This window comes from Hesperophylax consimilis, chromosome 6 (genome assembly GCF_061612785.1).
Source record: "Hesperophylax consimilis isolate HC1 chromosome 6, BYU_Hcon_1.0, whole genome shotgun sequence".
Classification (NCBI taxonomy): Eukaryota; Metazoa; Arthropoda; class Insecta; order Trichoptera; family Limnephilidae; genus Hesperophylax; species Hesperophylax consimilis.
Window position 1 is genome coordinate 2738198 of NC_142841.1, and position 18710 is coordinate 2756907.

An 18710-nucleotide genomic window follows, 5' to 3' on the forward strand; every position below is an offset into this window, starting at 1 on the left:
CCTCATGACTCAAGATGATTTGCATTTGATTCACTCAAGTGAATTTTAATAATTTCAATGCATTGTTGAAGCGTGTATCGTTCCATTTGTATTAATGGCGTAGTTTCTACTTGTCAAATGTCAAAAAATGACAGCTTCAAAAGTAACATCTACCGAAATAGCGGGCTATTCAAAATAACACCTCTTATTGGAAAACCCTGTAGTTATTTTAGTTCATTTGATAAATCCTTTCACGTCAGGGCATTGACTTGCATGACTTTATCATATTATTATAATATCATATTGCCGGTTTGCGTTGCCAAAGGAGCCCCGGCTCTAAGCTAATAAACGCCACTCACGGCGAAAACAATTTTCAGCGCCTTTATAAAAAAATTAACAACTTTTTTTTTAATTTCACTTTTGTTTTCGGTAAGGAATGAATGCAAATCTTGGAAGCGAAAATTAACCCACTTATCGACATCCGATCGGGTTGAAACTCTTAATATAGACTCGTTGTCGATAACAATGCATTATATCAACTGTTGGTGGTAATCACGTACACACACCGGTCAAATGCGCATTTCTCTGAAATCGGTAATATTCAGTTTATTTACTTACCCAATATGTTCATTTCTAAGCTTGATTGTGTCCCCTTTGGACATCTGTTCCAGAGAAGTCATTCTAGGTGAGTTCTTGGTTACAAATCGAATATCTCTCTCAAGTGACAGATTTGGGATTAAATATAATCAGAAGGTAAAGCCAAAAGTTAGAAATGAGAAAAAGGGAAGATGGTGACTATCAGATGGGAAGTGTAGCAACACAGATCTATTCCGGATAAGAAGAATAAAGAACACGTCCCTGAAACAAAATTAAACATTTGTTAAGATAATTGTGAAATGCTGGCTTTTTTAATACTAAACTTGGTAACAACTCTGGGCAATGAGGAATACATATGGTAGTTAGTCCATATTACTATTTTAGTTAAATAGATAAATTAACATCTACAAAATCGTAAAAAATCATTTGTTTCTCCATACACTGGTACTTTTTTAATCGTAAAATAGCGTTGATGTGAGTTTTATATTCTTGTCATCCAGAAACACCTTTGTGTTTCAAGCCGTAATAACGATAACAATACATTAACCATTGACCTGATTGATGTGCGCTAATTATTGTGTACTCAACCAATGCATTTTATTTCAACAATTATTATCTAAATTACTTAATGACAGATTATTTATCTTGAAATTGAAGAAATAAAGAATTATGTATTCGTAAATCTATCTAGTGGAAACAAAAATATCTACGCGGAAAAATTAGACAACACAATACCTATGTTCTTCTTTATAATACTTATGTGTAGGTACAATGTTTGTACATGTCATCTACTCGTGGCGGGAAAGTTTCAACGACTCCCGCCAAAAGTTTCACCTTGAAAAGTTCGCAACTGTCATTCGGAAAATTCTGTTCTTATGCTCATCTGATGGCGAAGAATCGCGTTTAATTAACCATGAACGTAAGGTGGGTCTTTTATTTTCATGATTATAAAAGTTTTGTAATGTTTTTGACAGTTTAAATTGATTCAAAATTACTTTGAAATTTATTTAACGCAATTAAGGTAAGTTAATTTGATTGTGTTTTATGTGACCTCGTGTTTAAATCTGTTGCAAGATCTCAAAATAAATTAGACACTGACTTGAGAACTTGTACATACCTAATATTAAAACTCAATGTAAATTAATTATGTACATTGTTCCAAATAAATTCAATATAAATTATTTTAAAGAATTATAAGCGTTCATTATTCAAATGAAAATTAATAAAATGAATTCAAGCGTTCCAAATAAAATTTATTTAAGTGTTTAAAATAAATTCTAATAAAATTAAAATAATGGATTGTAGTGTTCCAAATAAATTGAAGAGAAATCATTGACATTCGAATCAAATATAAACAAAGTCTTACCTTATATGGATTGTGTTTGTCGATGGTTATTATCGTTAATGATAAGACCTTTGCGAGTTCGGTTGCTTCTGACTTCTGAAACCCAACTAATAATGACTGTCAACGACGCTCCACTTAGGAAAATATTCACGCATGACGTCACGACTAACCGACCAATGGGAGCGCTCGAGAGGAAAGTGTTCGACAACGGGGGTCAGCGTTAAATAAACCAATCATTTTCTTTGCTCGACGATAAGAGAACTTTTTAAAAATTATTTTTATTTATTTATTTGTAATGACCTTGGAAGCTTTATTGTTTTTTTTGGGTTTGTGGAGTTCTTAACAATACTTCTCGAGACTGATGCCTTGTTTCAGGTGGGTTTCTATTATTATTTTGTGGGATATTTTTAGATATTTGTAGGATTTATTTTTATAAAAAGTGAGTCTACAATTTTTATAAACAAGTGCGTTTTGCGTAGGTTTGTTAGGAATAATGGGTTGTTTTAATGCGAAACTCCCGACGTAAACAAGTAAATTTAATATATTAACTATGTAGCTGAAGGCTCCGGCGTTGCCCGGGTTTTTAGTAAAGTTTTTCAATATTTTATGTAGACAATCCTTTCTTTTGTTTTAGAGGAAAAGTGTGAAAATGTTCAATCTTGGAATAAAATGCCAATCAAACTCCAACAAACGCCATCGCCCGGTGTGCGCCATGCGGCCGCCACATACATTCTCCTGTATAGATAGATCGTATTATTTCACAATAATATAGGTACACGTGTCTGGAATTCGTAGTACAAGCGGGAAACTGATGAATCTACATCGTAAAGGACGATTTTTTAAACTTTTTTTCAATATATTTTTCCATTAAAGTTTTTTTTTCCGACTTTATGTCCGGGTTAATCTTCCCCACGGAAAAACTAAACCCTTCCACATACTTTTCCACAAATGATCATCTAGTCAATCCACATTTTGTAAGTGCATTATATAAGCAAAATAAATACAAAACAATACAAGAACAACACGTCACCGTCACGAAAATAATTCACCGACTCCAGATATTTTCATATCATAGGGTTCGGCTCGGTAGAACTTCTAACAGGGCCTATAAATCCTACTGATCCCTCAGCATAAATATTTAAAAAATCTTTCGAAATCCTACATGTATTTAATATGACGGATTTTTGCATTTATATATATAATTTTTTTGATAGATCTAATACGCCAAAATTTTTAATGGGAGAGCTAGGTATAATGTATATATAATAATTATTATTTATTATTACTTTCTTACAAGAATTTCTACTTTTCTACCTAGAGACTACCTTAAAAAGTTGGAATTTTGAAAAACCTTGTTCACCTGTTTACTTGCAGAATCATCTCCCGAAGTTAGTGCACTTTACCCTTGGACACCTTGTATATTGTAAATTGTAATAAATCAACACGTGAATGGAAAACTAACGCACGAGCGTCAGTAAAAACAATTAATCTATAGATGTATGTAAATTCGCTCTGGGAAGATTTATCTTAGTTTATAATTTAAAAGTTGATAGTCGTATGATGTGTTTATATTAAAAAGTAAACATGTGATGTATTTGCGTGATAAAAATAACGTTTTATTCTGTTTGTTTTGAAATTCAGGTAAACGAAGTTTATTTACCAACTTCGTCTTGAAAGTTATTTTTGTTTTATCTTTTGCAAACTGCTCGGTAACAATGAGATATGAGAAACGTTATTCTAAGTTTAATGTTGCCAAGTTATCTACGCGATTGCATGATTTATAATATTGTCGTTAAAAAGTTGTGTTTATTCAATTAAATTTGCTTTTTTAACTGTTGAATTAACCCCTCAGTATCAGTTCGCTTTTGGGAACTCATATAAATATTTGTGTCTCCTTTACTCTCATAGTGAGAAATATGATCTTACGGTGTTGGAAAGAGAAAACACAACGCTTTATATTCAAATCTAAAATAATCTATTATTTATGGGTTTCTACGGATTGGCATGAATAGAAAATAATTCAATATACATCTTTATTACGTAATTTTATTATTTTTTCTCTTATCTTTTGTATTTTTATATTTTCTTGTGCTATACTCTTTGTACTTGTAACTTTATAACTATGTTAATGACACATTTTGTGCCGTAGGTTTAATAAAATTTTGAACTTTTTAGTTTGAATTCAAAATTTCATAAATTATATGTAGGTAATAATTAAATTTAAAATTGTTTTACCTTTCAAAAACCGTTATTAGTTTTCAGATTCGTTCAGAAATATTCAATTTATTTGGATTTCATTACAAAGCGGAAATACCGTCAGGTAACTGACAGAATATGTCAGTTGCCTGACGGGTTAAAACTTTCAAATTTCAGTGCCCATTTTTCATCGGCGATGTTATCACCGGAAGGACGGCTTTGGCGTGTGAATACGGAATCATCGGCGTATTTCACTTGCATCAATAATCAAGACAAGGTAGATAAAGTTCATTTTATTAAGATAGTTGCATTTATAACTACTTTTATATTAGCTACATAAAGCCTGTGACAGACCGCGCTATATATTCGTGGCTTGGCCTATTTAGCTTATGGCTCGCCATACATTCCCATTAGAAACAAACCAAGCCATGATGCATTTAGAGTAATGTGTCGCTAACCAAAACATTGTTTGTGAATACCATACCTCGTAACAGTCACAACAGGACCCAGTGGGACTACTACATCCCCAATTATGGGGAATGTTGTGGGGATGGAGGAAATGGTAATCAGGGCCGGATTTCCACCTAGGCCTACATTGCCCAGGCTTAGGGCTCCAATCTTAAGGGGGGCCCGGTCAGGTACCATTTATTTTGATTACATTTTCACCCAGGAGGTTCGATGGAAATTTTCCCTCAGAGCATGTCAATTTTTGGGATGCTCTAAAAATGGTAGGTACATATTGAGGACACAGAACTCGGAACAGGGGCATCGCTAGCTTCCAAGCAATGGGAAGCAGTTTATTATTGTATAGAGCTTACAAGGAAGTAACAAAGTAGACAAAATAAAATATAAATATTTACATACAAGGTGACGGCGTTGCTCGGGATTATTAACAGGGCCGATTTGAGCCGTGAAGGGGCCCAAAATATTATTTTGCATTTGGACAGGTCAAATAAAAAGATAAACGTACGTTTTTTTTATGTGTAGGTTACCTGCACAGAATTTAAAAAAAAGACTTGCAAATACCGCACATTATATACCCAATTCCTCAATAATCTCGGAGCCCTTTGGCTCTATGACATCCCCCTGGAGTAAGTGACAAGAAGAAAGGGAGTGGAAAATTACTTACAACTCTCAAATAGGAGAGATAAATCAAGATACGGAAAAGGTCCGCAGGCAAATTCTTCCTATGGTAACCTTTTGGGGTAGATATGTGTTGCGGGTGAAGAGAGTGGAATATGAATTATTATGTTATGTTCACAGGGAAAAGGCGCTGCAGGTTTTTTTTTTATGGTATACACAATTGGGGTAGGTGTGAGTGAAGGCAGTGGAATTTGAATTTATTTACTCGTATTATTAATAAAAATACCCCAAACTAGGCAAATGCACGTAATATGGTGGTAACATTAATAATAACATATAAAAACAATAAAACAATGTTGTAGGTAGGTACATATATCGTAATACAAAAACCAAAATTATAAATATATATACAATAGGGATAAAGTCGGAATGATTTCACTTAAGGGTCTTTCTTCAGTCATACAATAATTTCATTCAGGAAGCTTTCCGATTTCGTTCTGCCACTTTCTATCAGCCATGCGGTAATTTGCTTTTGAAGAGGGTCTATTTTAACCTTACTGCATTGCTGCTTGAACCCATTAAATTATTCCATTAACAAAGATAATTTTTCTAGGTCGAAGTGCAAACCAATAAATGCTTTCGATTTTTATTTTTCGGAATCAGTATCCCAAAAATATTTAGACGAAAATTCTTATTTTTTTCTTAAACGGAAATATTTCAGTATTGTTTAAAACGAAAACCTTTAAAACATGTAAGCTAACCGGCCAGTAGCCAAGTGGACAAATGCGTCGGATTCCCACCCAGGTGTCGAGTTTATATATATTTTTTACTATACACACATATTTTTTTCCGAGTTCTGTGTCCTCAATATATATATATATATTTTTTAAAAGAAAGACAAACATTCCCGGGTTACGAATAACCTGACAATATTTGAAAATCTCCTACTACCACCACAGTAAGCTGAAAATGTTGCTTGTGTTGTGATGGAGGACTTAGCCAGCCGAGGAATTGAACACACTACGCCTGAGTGGGACCCAAGCGCGATGTCAACTCGGCCACCGACCGGTATTATTTTGGAACCTAGCTGGAGCTCCTCCGTTGGAGACCTATGAAATATTTGATATATTATTTTCAGTCCTGTGTACAATGTCTACAATTTTCACAGTATCCCCAAAGATGACATATCATCCCATTAGAAACTTATTAAAAAAAAATTCGCCTAAATTCCATGGAAAAAAATTCACCTGCGGCGCTTTTACATGCCTTTCTGAAAGTTATAAATATTTTTCCACTACCTTCCGCTGTCGCCACTTACTCCAATAATGATTGGGTTGCCATAGTTCCAAATGCTCCGGGTTTATTGAGGATTTGGGACTAATGCGCAGTATTCGAAATTTTAATTTCAATATAAAAATAATTTTTAAATCTGCTTGAATGTCTTTATTTGGCATTTATTTAGGAGAGTACAAAAATGTATGTTCCTAATCTTGCTGGGGTTCAGTCAACATCCAAGCGGCCTTTTTAAGTTCCGAAAGTTCTAAAACGGCCGGTTGACCTACGTTGGACTGATGAGAGGGGAAGGACATGTAGAAGAGGAAGGTTGGAAAGTACCTGGCTATTCAGACCTGGTCACTAAAAATAGCTAAAGCCATTTCAAGGAATTTTTAGTCTTTCACTAGAGTAATACTGAGAGTATCTACCACTCTTGTATGTTTTGTTGTTATAAAATGTGTGCATCAATTTACAAGTATATAATTCTGAATAAATGCAAATCTAGATTTTATAAATGAAAAATTAATATAAAAACTTTACCTTTTTAAAATGATCGATTCAATAATTTTGCAATGTCCTGTTAATCTTAAGAGAGAAAAAAATCAGGTTGTCTTTTCTTGCCAATGAAAACTGCTGTGGCGACAATGGCGCTTGGCAACCATCGGTGATACTTTTGAGGGAAAAAAGTCCCCTTAAAAGGAGTCTGCCCACATAACCGGAGCATATAGATGACCGTGCTATGACCAAGCCGTGTATTATGGGAAAGGTACGAAGCAACCGCAAACGTCGTATTAACTTTAAACAAAAAATTTCAAACACTGTTTTTTCATCATTTCTTCTCACCAAAATTGTAAATTGTACCATCTCAGCAGATATTTTTGTTTACATGTTTATAAAAAATGTATACATCTGTCTAATGTATTTTACCCAGGATAGCTACTTATATTCAGAAAAATGTTTTTTTCTCTTGTAATAAAATAATCTATATAAATAAAAATGTTAATGTTACTTTGTTCAAAATCTTAAATCTCCGAAAGTTCTTCAACGATTGCTTTGAAGTTTTGACACAACGTTGCATTCGAATACGCATGTTTATATTTAGTATGTATACCTACATAGTATAGATGTCACCTGTGACTGGTAGAAAGTTCTTCAACGATTGCTTTGAAGTTTTGACACAACGTTGCATTCGAATACGCATGTGTATATTTAGTATGTATACCTACATAGTATAGATGTCACCTGTGACTGGTAGAAAGTTCTTCAACGATTGCTTTGAAGTTTTGACACAACGTTGCATTCGAATACGCATGTGTATATTTAGTATGTATACCTACATAGTATAGATGTCACCTGTGACTGGTAGAAAGTTCTTCAACGATTGCTTTGAAGTTTTGACACAACGTTGCATTCGAATACGCATGTGTATATTTAGTATGTATACCTACATAGTATAGATGTCACCTGTGACTGGTAGAAAGTTCTTCAACGATTGCTTTGAAATTTTGACACAACGTTGCATTCGAATACGCATGTGTATATTTAGTATGTATACCTACATAGTATAGATGTCACCTGTGACTGGTAGAAAGTTCTTCAACGATTGCTTTGAAGTTTTGACACAACGTTGCATTCGAATACGCATGTGTATATTTAGTATGTATACCTACATAGTATAGATGTCACCTGTGACTGGTAGAAAGTTCTTCAACGATTGCTTTGAAGTTTTGACACAACGTTGCATTCGAATACGCATGTGTATATTTAGTATGTATACCTACATAGTATAGATGTCACCTGTGACTGGTAGAAAGTTCTTCAACGATTGCTTTGAAGTTTTGACACAACGTTGCATTCGAATACGCATGTGTATATTTAGTATGTATACCTACATAGTATAGATGTCACCTGTGACTGGTAGAAAGTTCTTCAACGATTGCTTTGAAGTTTTGACACAACGTTGCATTCGAATACGCATGTGTATATTTAGTATGTATACCTACATAGTATAGATGTCACCTGTGACTGGTAGAAAGTTCTTCAACGATTGCTTTGAAGTTTTGACACAACGTTGCATTCGAATACGCATGTGTATATTTAGTATGTATACCTACATAGTATAGATGTCACCTGTGACTGGTAGAAAGTTCTTCAACGATTGCTTTGAAGTTTTGACACAACGTTGCATTCGAATACGCATGTGTATATTTAGTATGTATACCTACATAGTATAGATGTCACCTGTGACTGGTAGAAAGTTCTTCAACGATTGCTTTGAAGTTTTGACACAACGTTGCATTCGAATACGCATGTGTATATTTAGTATGTATACCTACATAGTATAGATGTCACCTGTGACTGGTAGAAAGTTCTTCAACGATTGCTTTGAAGTTTTGACACAACGTTGCATTCGAATACGCATGTGTATATTTAGTATGTATACCTACATAGTATAGATGTCACCTGTGACTGGTAGAAAGTTCTTCAACGATTGCTTTGAAATTTTGACACAACGTTGCATTCGAATACGCATGTGTATATTTAGTATGTATACCTACATAGTATAGATGTCACCTGTGACTGGTAGAAAGTTCTTCAACGATTGCTTTGAAGTTTTGACACAACGTTGCATTCGAATACGCATGTGTATATTTAGTATGTATACCTACATAGTATAGATGTCACCTGTGACTGGTAGAAAGTTCTTCAACGATTGCTTTGAAGTTTTGACACAACGTTGCATTCGAATACGCATGTTTATATTTAGTATGTATACCTACATAGTATAGATGTCACCTGTGACTTGTAAAAACATGCTTATTTTAAAAAACAGCGCTATTTGTAAAAGCAACATGCTCTATTGTGTCTCTTTCTGCTCTGCACAGACAGACTGAGCCCCGGTGGTACACTGAGGTTGTAGCGAGGTACAGCCACTATACGATAAAAAAATTTAAAATATTCTAGGGTTTTATTTTATTTTCCATAAAGCGAAATAAGTGATCATCACAATAAAATATTTGACACTTTCCTGTTATTAAATCGGAAATATTTTTCACTTTTCAAAGTTATAATACGCTTGGCGAAACGAGAGTCCAGAATAATATTAATAAATTATTTCCTTGCCATTCGAATAAAAAATATTTTAGTATGCTACAAAAATTATTTTACACAATACAATGAAACCAGGGAAAGTGCGGTGAATTTCTAGTGAATCCACAGCGAATTCGTCGACACACTAAGGGGTACAACTGTCCAAAATCTGCAGTGGATTTCTCGGCACATTGGGGGTTAATCCATCATAACATAAGCCCCACACTATTTACACTTACTGCAGCGAACGTCCAAATACAACAGCATCATCATCAATATAACTGCACATCAAATATAACAAACACAACAAATGCCATCATATTTACCGCTCGAAAACTATGTAAAACCTTCCATAAAAACTAATGTTGATAATCCTGCCCTACAGATGGGAAACTAATGTTTAAAAACCTGCCCTTAACCTGCTGTTAACGGGACATTTTTATCACCCCAGCCCAAAGAGCAGTTGTCTCGCCTTAATTCAAGCAACCATCTTGCTCTCGCGAAGCAACCGCTGATTGGCTGAGTGAAAAAAATCGCTCCTGCGGCAACAGGCAAGAAGAGATTTGAAAAAATATCAGAATTTGCAAGCCTTTTCTATAATAATAGGAAACAATGTTAAATAAATAATTTTATGCAAAGATACTCACATGTTAATTAAATAAACTGGCATAGAAATAAAATATGTTACACGTAAGATATTTATGTACTCAGCGAAACTCTCAAAATGTTCTCTTGTTTCCGAGATAAAAGGAAACAGCTTCATAGCGAAAAATGCAAAGCTTTTTATGAGAATTTTGATACTGCAAACAGAGGTCGGTGACGTGGTCCTAGAGCTTCTTATAAATGTGCCACAAAAATCAAATCCCTCATTTATTTCAGGCTCTGGACCCGTCCACACCTACCGCTGCGCGCCCTGCCCAAACTCGCCTCGCCACCTGGGATCCAACTCGCAGTATGTGATTTCAACCCGCCCCCCCCACCTCTTCTGCTGATGTCACCCCAGAACGCAGCCGGTGACCATCACTCCTTCCCCCGAGGCTGTCTACAGTTACCGACTGAGAAAAAACCAACTGCCTTTATAAAGGCGTTTTCAATTTTATGCAAAATACGAATTTCGAATATAACGTCTTGTTCAAGACGCCTTCAAATATAAAAACACTACAAGAGTCGAAATTCTCTGCATTTTCATGGTGGGTTAAATATTATTTATTTGAATCATTACAAAGGACAAGTTTCTTCTTGTGCAGGCAAACACGTCCCGTACACTTACCATAAATCCAACGTGGTGAAAATATCACTCTTCATACCATAATGACAATATGATGGTCATCAGTGACCACAGTGGAGCAAAGAAATTCATAACTTAGTGCTTGTCACCAAAGATGAATTCGGCATTGTATTACATAATAATTATTGAATGGAATAAAACAGGTGAGGTATTTGAAATTCATTATTTTATTAAAATTCACTCGACACCAACGTTGAATAATAGACCAAAGATGGACAAACAATTTGGATGAGCCAAGAGATATAAAAATAAGGACTCACACATTAATTTTCAATAGAATTTTCACACAGAAATCACAAAAAAAGGGGTTAGTAAATGTAATGTTTGTATTATGCATTTAAATTGAACTACCTACCAATTTAGAGAGTTGTAGAGGAAAGAGTGGAACACATGCTCGAAAGCAAGGATGACACGTATCACAACCTGAGGCGGAGCGGGGCCCGCACAACAACCGATTACTTAACAAATGGGGTTGAACCGTGTCAGTGTCTGGAGTGCAATCAATCAATCAATCAATCAATCCATCCACCAGTCAACCAAACTAACAAACAAACTGACAAACAAACCAACAGACATCCACCTACACATGGCATGAAATCTTTAATATAATAATAAATTCATCAAGTGTAAAAATAGTCTTTATATAATAAAAATTATGATGTAAATTTAAATATATATATATATATGTATCCGTTCATTCATAATACGTAATAATGAAATAGACGGGAAGTTTAACGTTCCCGCATTAACATGGCCAAGTGCCATCGGGTGAAAGCGAAATATTATGATTTCCAATTGATGTAAATAAAGACAATACAATCTGTTCATTTCTTTTCTTTTTACTAAACTACATTCTTCTAGCTAGATCTATATTAAATCAAACTAAAGTTAGATTAATGAATCACTAGTCTATAGAGCTAAGGTTAAGTCTGGCACTCGTTGCGAGCAAATGGAGAGTGCGTGCCCGAGCAGTAGGCACCCGGGAGGTTGTGTGATGCTTGTGTAATGCTTGCCACTGTACTATGGACTTTAAACTGCATTATTCCTTTCATACTCGCACACTTCTTGGGAGATCAATTCTTCAGTTCCTATTTCTAGAGCTATATGTTTTGTGACATCAAAAAATGAACAGAAAACACGTTAAAATTGTAAATATAATGCTGGCTAACCTACCTTATACGAATAGAGAATCTAGGGCTGTCATCCCACTGGAAGAGAGAGCGGCGTGAAACAAACAACCACTCGGGAGAAAAACACTGACAAAATAAAAACACCTAAACATTTTATTAGCCGCTCTCCCGAGTTCCCATTTCATTTGGTTGGGGTCAAAATGAAACTAAGCCTAATACATTACTCTCTTAGATTCTAGTAAAATTATATTTTTCAGACGTAAATCTCTCGTTTACGAAAGAAACTTGCAAAACGCACATTCTTCCAATAATAATAAATCTAACTATTCATATGTAATAAAAGACTGGTGAGTTAAGTGTGTATGTATGTATTGAGTTAGTCAGCACTGAAGCTGTAGGGGCGAGTGAAGGTGATATGTACATGACCACGTGGGTGGAATACTCCTGGGCGGTACTGTACCTGATGGGTAATCTTGAATCAGGGCGTTCTGATAATCTAAGCCAAGGACATAACATTACTATAACAGTCTATGTTTCGTGAAAAGAATGCGCCACTCCCGCTAGACAATCATGAAACCACGGGTTAACCTATCGTTTGGTTGGAAGGCAGTTTAACGAATTAACAAACTCTAGTATACAATATATTTTTCCATGTATATTTTTCAAAAATACTTAGCAAATTCAAGCTAACACTTCTTTAGCCGTAAATCTTTACGTTACAGTTTAAATATAATATATTTTTCGATTGCTCTTTGAATATTACAATTAATGCCACACTACCTTGGCAATATATTTAATGTTGGATAATCAGGAAGTATAATTTAATCAAACATGTTTCAAATGTTTTCTAGCTTGTTAATTCTATGCCACCAACACAAAACACACAACTAAGTTAAGAATGAGTATTCAAAATAACAAATATGAACACAAAGTTACTTATAGCCGAAATAAGACCTAAGTAATTACTTCCTATGATAACCTATATGCATAAATCGCATGAAAAAGTGTAAAATTGAAACTAATCCACCAAACAAATTGGATATGAAATCTGTCATGAAATATTCGTAATAAAACTATTCGACGGTAACATAAAAGTGAAACCAAAGAAAATCTAAAATGAGATATAAAACTGAAAATAAAATGTGTCGGCAAAAAAGGATGAATCTACTGATTATATCGATTGAAGTGAATAATGATCCCACAACATGCAAATTGTGGATTACAATAACACTAAAATGTGTTTCAAAATTTAACATAATAATTAGCCTACTAAAAATAAGTCACGAAAATCGCACGTAACATGAAATAAGTCACAGAAATTCATAATAAACCTAGTTGATGCAAAACTAGAACTGGACTTAATGGGAACACAAAAAGTGTTAACCTACCTAGAGAGAATATGTGGAAATCTAAAACGAAGCACTACAGAAACACGCATCGAATGAAATGATAAGTTTAATACTAGGCAGTCAGTTGTGCCTACCCCAAGCCTGGGGCGGGGGAGGTTGCGCCAAGTCGGGGGGCACATTGAGGGAGGGCGAGGGGACTCTCCGCCTGGGCGGGGGGACATTGAGGTTGGGCGGGGGCATTCTGAAGTTGGGAATGCTCGGAGGGGGCTTGCGGAGTTTGCGCTGCAGCCTTTTGATCTTGGGCTGGGCCATATTGGAAGTGACTGGAAAAGTTTTAAATTTGGCCAGGGGGACAATCGAAGGCGCTTTTGAGATAGCTTTATAGAGCTTATTAAATTTGGGATGGATTACGTTTGTAATGCCAGGACACTCTTTGAATTTGGGAGGAGGCATAGTGATTTTTGGTGGGGGTACATTTGGAATGGCCAGATGCTCATTTAACTTGGGCAGGGGCAAAATAGGGATGGCACGGCGCTCTTGGAATACAGGGAGAGCCTTATTAAGGCATTCTTGTAATATAGGTGGGGGCACATTTGGAATTGCCTGACGCTCATTGAGTTTAGGCGGAGGCACATTAGGGGAGGCGGGAAGCTCATTGTATTTCCGCGGTTGCACAATTCGAATGCCTGGACGCTCACTGCATTTAGGCGGAGGCCAATTGTATTTATGCGGGGGCATATTTGTAATGGCCTGAGTGTCGTTGAATTTAAGCGGAAGCTCATTAGGGATGATGGGGGGCTCATTGAATTTACGTGTTTGTACAATTCGAATGGCCAGACGCTCGTTAAATTTGGGCGAAGGCAGATCTGCAATGGCCTGACGCTGATTAAAATTCGGCGGGGCCAGATTTGGATCGGCTGGGCGCACATTGAATGTAGATGATACCATATTGGGAAATGCCGAACGCTTATAGAATTTAGGTGGCGGAACATTTGGAAAGGCCGGGCACGCTTTAAATTCTGACAGTGGAACAGTTGAAATGCTAAGGCACTCGTTGAATTTGGGGGGCTGTATATTTGAAATAGTCGGGCTCTCATCAAATGGCAAATTTGAAAAGGTTGCGAGCTCCTTGAATTCGGATGGAAACACATTTGGAATGGACTGACACTCGTTGAGTTTCGAAAGGCTGACATATGGAATGGGCGGTAGCATACTAAGAATGGGTGATGGCACATGTGAGATAGCCGGGCACTCATTGAATATGGGCGGAAGCCCATCAGGGAGACCTCGGGGCACACTGCACACAGGTGGGGCCACACCCAAGCTGAGTACAGGTACATTGGAATCAAGAAGGCCCACGATGGGACTGGTTGGGCTCACGGTGGGATTGGGGGGGCCAATATTAGGATTAGATGGGCCCACATTGGAATTGAGTGAGCCCAAATTGGGAACAGGCTGCAGTGTAGGGCCAGCCAGGCCTATACTGCGGGATGGTGGGGGTAAATTAGTGTTGGGAGGAGGAACGTTAGGGATTAAAAATGAATCATTTGGATTGGGTGAAGAAACATTTAAGACAAGAGGAACAATTGGAACGGGGGGGGAATCATTTGGGGGTACATTTGCATTGGGCGGGGGAACACTAAGAATAGGTGGCGGCATGCTGAATGGATGCTCCCCATGCCCCCCCGGGGGGGACGGGCTGGGCTGTCAGAGATGCCAGCGGCCGCCCCACTGCGGGGGGGGCTCGGCCAAGTTGGGGCCGGGCGGGGGTCCACTGAACTGTGCCAGAGAGTTGGGCTGGTACAGGGCAATGGGGCACTCTGGTGGCAGCAGCAAGTAGGGTGGGTCGGGGGACAGCTCGGGCTCCGATGGGGGGGAGAGGCTCGCCGCACTGCCGCTCGCCTCTGTACACCTTTGTCATTTGCCGCTGGCCTGCAGTGCTGTGTTGATCTGGGCCCATAAGTCTTTCTGGCACGATTTGGACCTGGGGAAATCAATCAAACAATTAACAATGTTACTCTGATATTTCAGAGTCGTTTTTTCAAGCTTTAAGGGTAGTCTGAAAAGTTTCTGAACTCAACGATGGCAGCACTTGTCAACAAAAGTTGGAGAACTTATTTGCGCATGCTTAGTAAGGAACTCACCAAAATTTCAGCCATTTTGGACCCGTAGTTGTTGTTTGACAGTCGTTTTAGTGAGTCGATGCAAGTGAAAGGCAATACGCCTACGCAAATTAAACACGAGTTGGACGCTGTGTACAGGGACTTTGCAACATCATTTACCACGGTGAAATTTTGGGCAGCCTAATTTAAACGTGGCCGTACCAGCTTGGGTGACGATGAATGTTTGGGATGGTTTAGGGCCAAAAACTGCAACCACTGACGGTAACATTGCTCAAGTTCACCAAATGGTGCTAGAGAACCCTTGAATTAAGGTTAGAGATAGCACAGGCATTTCTAAAGAATGTGTTTGTCACATATTGATTGAAAACTTAGGAATAAGAAAGCTGACTGCGCGCGCTGGGCGCCGCGATTGCTCACTCTAGACCAAAAACATGTTAGGATGAACATTTGCAGAGCTTTGTTGGCGCAGTTTAGGTGCAATAAATCAGAGTTTATGCGCCGATTAATTACTGTAGATGAAACTTGGATACACTACTACACCCCAGAAACAAAAACACAGTCAAAACAGTGGACTGCGAAAGAAGAATCGGCTCCAAAAAAGGCAAAGACTGTTCGTTCGGCCGGTAAAGTGATGGCAACTGTTTTCTGGGTAAGTAAAAACTATCACAGGAGCATACTACGCAACATTAATTGACAAGCTGAAAGTGGAAATTGAGAAAAACAGCCACATGTGCACATGAAATTTTTTTTTCAAAAACAATATGCCGTCTCACACCTCAGCGGTTGCCATGGTGAAAATCCACGAATTGCGGTTTGAACTGCTTGCTTTGAACTCACCAGATCTAGCCCCAAGTGATTTTCTTTTGTTCCCTCGGCTAAAAGTTGAGCTGGAGGACAGAAATCTTCATAAACAACTATTTTGCAAAGAAAGACACCAACTATTATTTGGAAAGGAGATTTAAAAAAAAAAAAAAAAAAATTTAAGAAAAAATGTGTTATGTTAGGTCGTATTATTTTCAGACTACCCTCGTACATACACAATGCAATACTTTATAAAGAATGTGTATTAGAATGGAACTGGAGAGAAACATTTCACCTGAAAGTACAAATTTTAAATAAATGGATTGTCGGTAAATGTGCCTTTTTGAAAATTACATAATTTATAGCATGAGTACCTTCGAATGCATTGCAGCCAGTCCTTGAACTGCGCTGTCCCCTCGGGAGTGAGGTGAAGCGCAGTGCGCGCAGACACCACAACACTGGCAAACTCCTCGTAGTCTGAAGCCGTCAGGTGGTACAGCATCTGGTGCATGCACTGGATGTACCTGCAACCAACACATTTTAAAACTACAATTCATGGATATTTCAAAGAAAAATAATGATAATAAAACTGTACAGCATTTCATTAATGTTACCATAGAGCAGGTTAAACTGCTTGACACTTGAAATGCAGATGAAGCAAGGAAGGTGAAGGTGAAGGTGAAGGTGAAGGTGATGGGTACTTGGTTATTTAGAGAAATCACTAATACTATATACTACTGATATAGATCTGCCTTGAGCACTCACACAGAATTGCTCAACACACTCCAAAAAGGAGTACTAGGCTCCCTTACGTAAGTGACTTATGGCCAAATTACCAATCTAAACGACACTAAGTCTTAGTGCACTCTACTGTAATTTATAGCAAGTTACAGAAGTCGTACGAGGCGTAAGTTTTTGACAGGTCTAATCGCATCCGCACAAACTCACAGCTTATTTAATTATTTAATTTATTGGACAATTTGTATAGCGCCGCTTTTGTGAGATATCACCTCAGGTGCGCGAAATTAGTTTGATAAGTGGAGACGCTTACCGTAAGAAATGGAAAGAAATTAAACCTGCCGATGTGAGATGCCAAAAATGAAAAGATTGTTTTGTAGGATTTTTTTCCTATAAAAACTAGTATTTTCATTATATGAACTAAAATCTGATCAGGATAAGTAGATAAGTAAGTTATTATCTCCCGAAAATGATATAAAAAATAACCTGAGATAAAACTCAAATAAGCACTAGGAAAAGAACAACTTTGGAATTAAATACTAGTGTCTATTCGAATATCCACATGGTTTCAGTGCTTTAAGAAGCTTGCAGCGAATGATTGTTAACTGCGCAACAACATTGTACTAGACACCTACGCCATTGACATCGACTCGAAAATGCCAGTTTCCTCTCGGGGGTACCTTGGGTAAAGATTTGCAATGAAACACAACTTCGCGAATGTCATCGGACAACTGACTGGTTGGGCCAGTTGTTTGCGTATTTATTGGGTTCGAATTCAACAATTTCTACATGTGTTAATGTGGAGCAATTCATAATCATAATCAATTCAAGAGTCATAGTGCCGAAAGTTAATTACTAAGGTCCCACAGTTTCGTCGTGTGAGTAATTCATCCTTGAACTGGCCATATGACACGTGTGCGGTTATTAAAAATCTTATCATCGTGCGAGATAAGCCTCAAAAGAGTCGGCATCGTAAAATGTGTGATATCAGATAAATATTCATTTTCTTGATTATTTAATAATTATTTAGGTACATCCATCTGCTGTCCGGTACAAATATGATAATTGATATTATTTATTTATGCCTATTGAAAGGGGTATCCCTAGTTATGTTAGTGATTTCGTAATAATGTTATTATTTTTATTTTATTTCAAATATTTATTTATTAGGTATAGTATTTATACTGCTGAAAACCAGCTGCATTCCGGATTCGGAATGTACAGCTAGCAGTGACTTTTTTGTCAATATTGTCAAGTCAAACATTATGATTTGTAACAAGCTAATGATTAATAATCTATTGACAAATAAATGGTTTGATTATTATTATTTTATAAACATCATGTACAAACTTTGCCATAGAAATTTTTTTTTTAATTATTTATTATAAAACAATAATATGACTAAAATTTTAATAATAACAAAAAAGTAGTCATATATAGCTACCATAAGGCAGCACGTCTGTAGGTTATACCATTTTTTATTTAATTTAACGAACATAGCACATAATTGTTTTGTTTTAAATTTAGTTAAATTTAATTTCACAACAATGTCTATCTAATGCACCTGTCTGTTATCACTGTTCCTCCCCTGGATTATCATTTAGGTATACTAATGGATCTTTAAGTCAATTGTACGTATACTGTGGAAGACAATTCTCCTGAACAATAGAGAACACGCAATGGAAGTGGCAGAGAGGATAGAGAGGAGGTTGTACT

At 36.7% G+C, this 18710-nt stretch overlaps 2 protein-coding genes and 1 long non-coding RNA gene across 3 annotated transcripts in view; 1 reads left to right on the forward strand and 2 right to left on the reverse strand.

Annotated features, from left to right (window-relative positions):
• LOC149422830 (ethanolamine-phosphate phospho-lyase) overlaps positions 1 to 2021 on the reverse strand; it is a 43288-nt gene extending 41267 nt beyond the window's left edge. The window contains exons 1-2 of the mRNA XM_089632304.1: positions 1943 to 2021; positions 598 to 837 (exon numbers count right to left, since the gene is read on the reverse strand). Coding sequence (XP_089488430.1) covers positions 598 to 659 — 62 coding nt within the window. The 5' untranslated portion in view covers positions 660 to 837; positions 1943 to 2021. The remainder of the gene's footprint in view (positions 1 to 597; positions 838 to 1942) is intronic.
• Positions 1429 to 10830, forward strand: LOC149422832 (uncharacterized). Its single transcript, XR_016302274.1, has 3 exons — positions 1429 to 1500; positions 4295 to 4394; positions 10445 to 10830. It is a non-coding gene; the product is annotated as an uncharacterized LOC149422832 (long non-coding RNA).
• Positions 10831 to 15123: 4293 nt separating this feature from the next.
• Positions 15124 to 18710, reverse strand: part of Dora (zinc finger SWIM domain-containing dorado) — a 49970-nt gene continuing 46383 nt past the window's right edge. Inside the window, exons 20-21 of the mRNA XM_089632303.1 lie at positions 16631 to 16780; positions 15124 to 15316 (exon numbers count right to left, since the gene is read on the reverse strand). Of these exons, the coding sequence (XP_089488429.1) occupies positions 15250 to 15316; positions 16631 to 16780 (217 nt within the window). The 3' untranslated portion in view covers positions 15124 to 15249. The remainder of the gene's footprint in view (positions 15317 to 16630; positions 16781 to 18710) is intronic.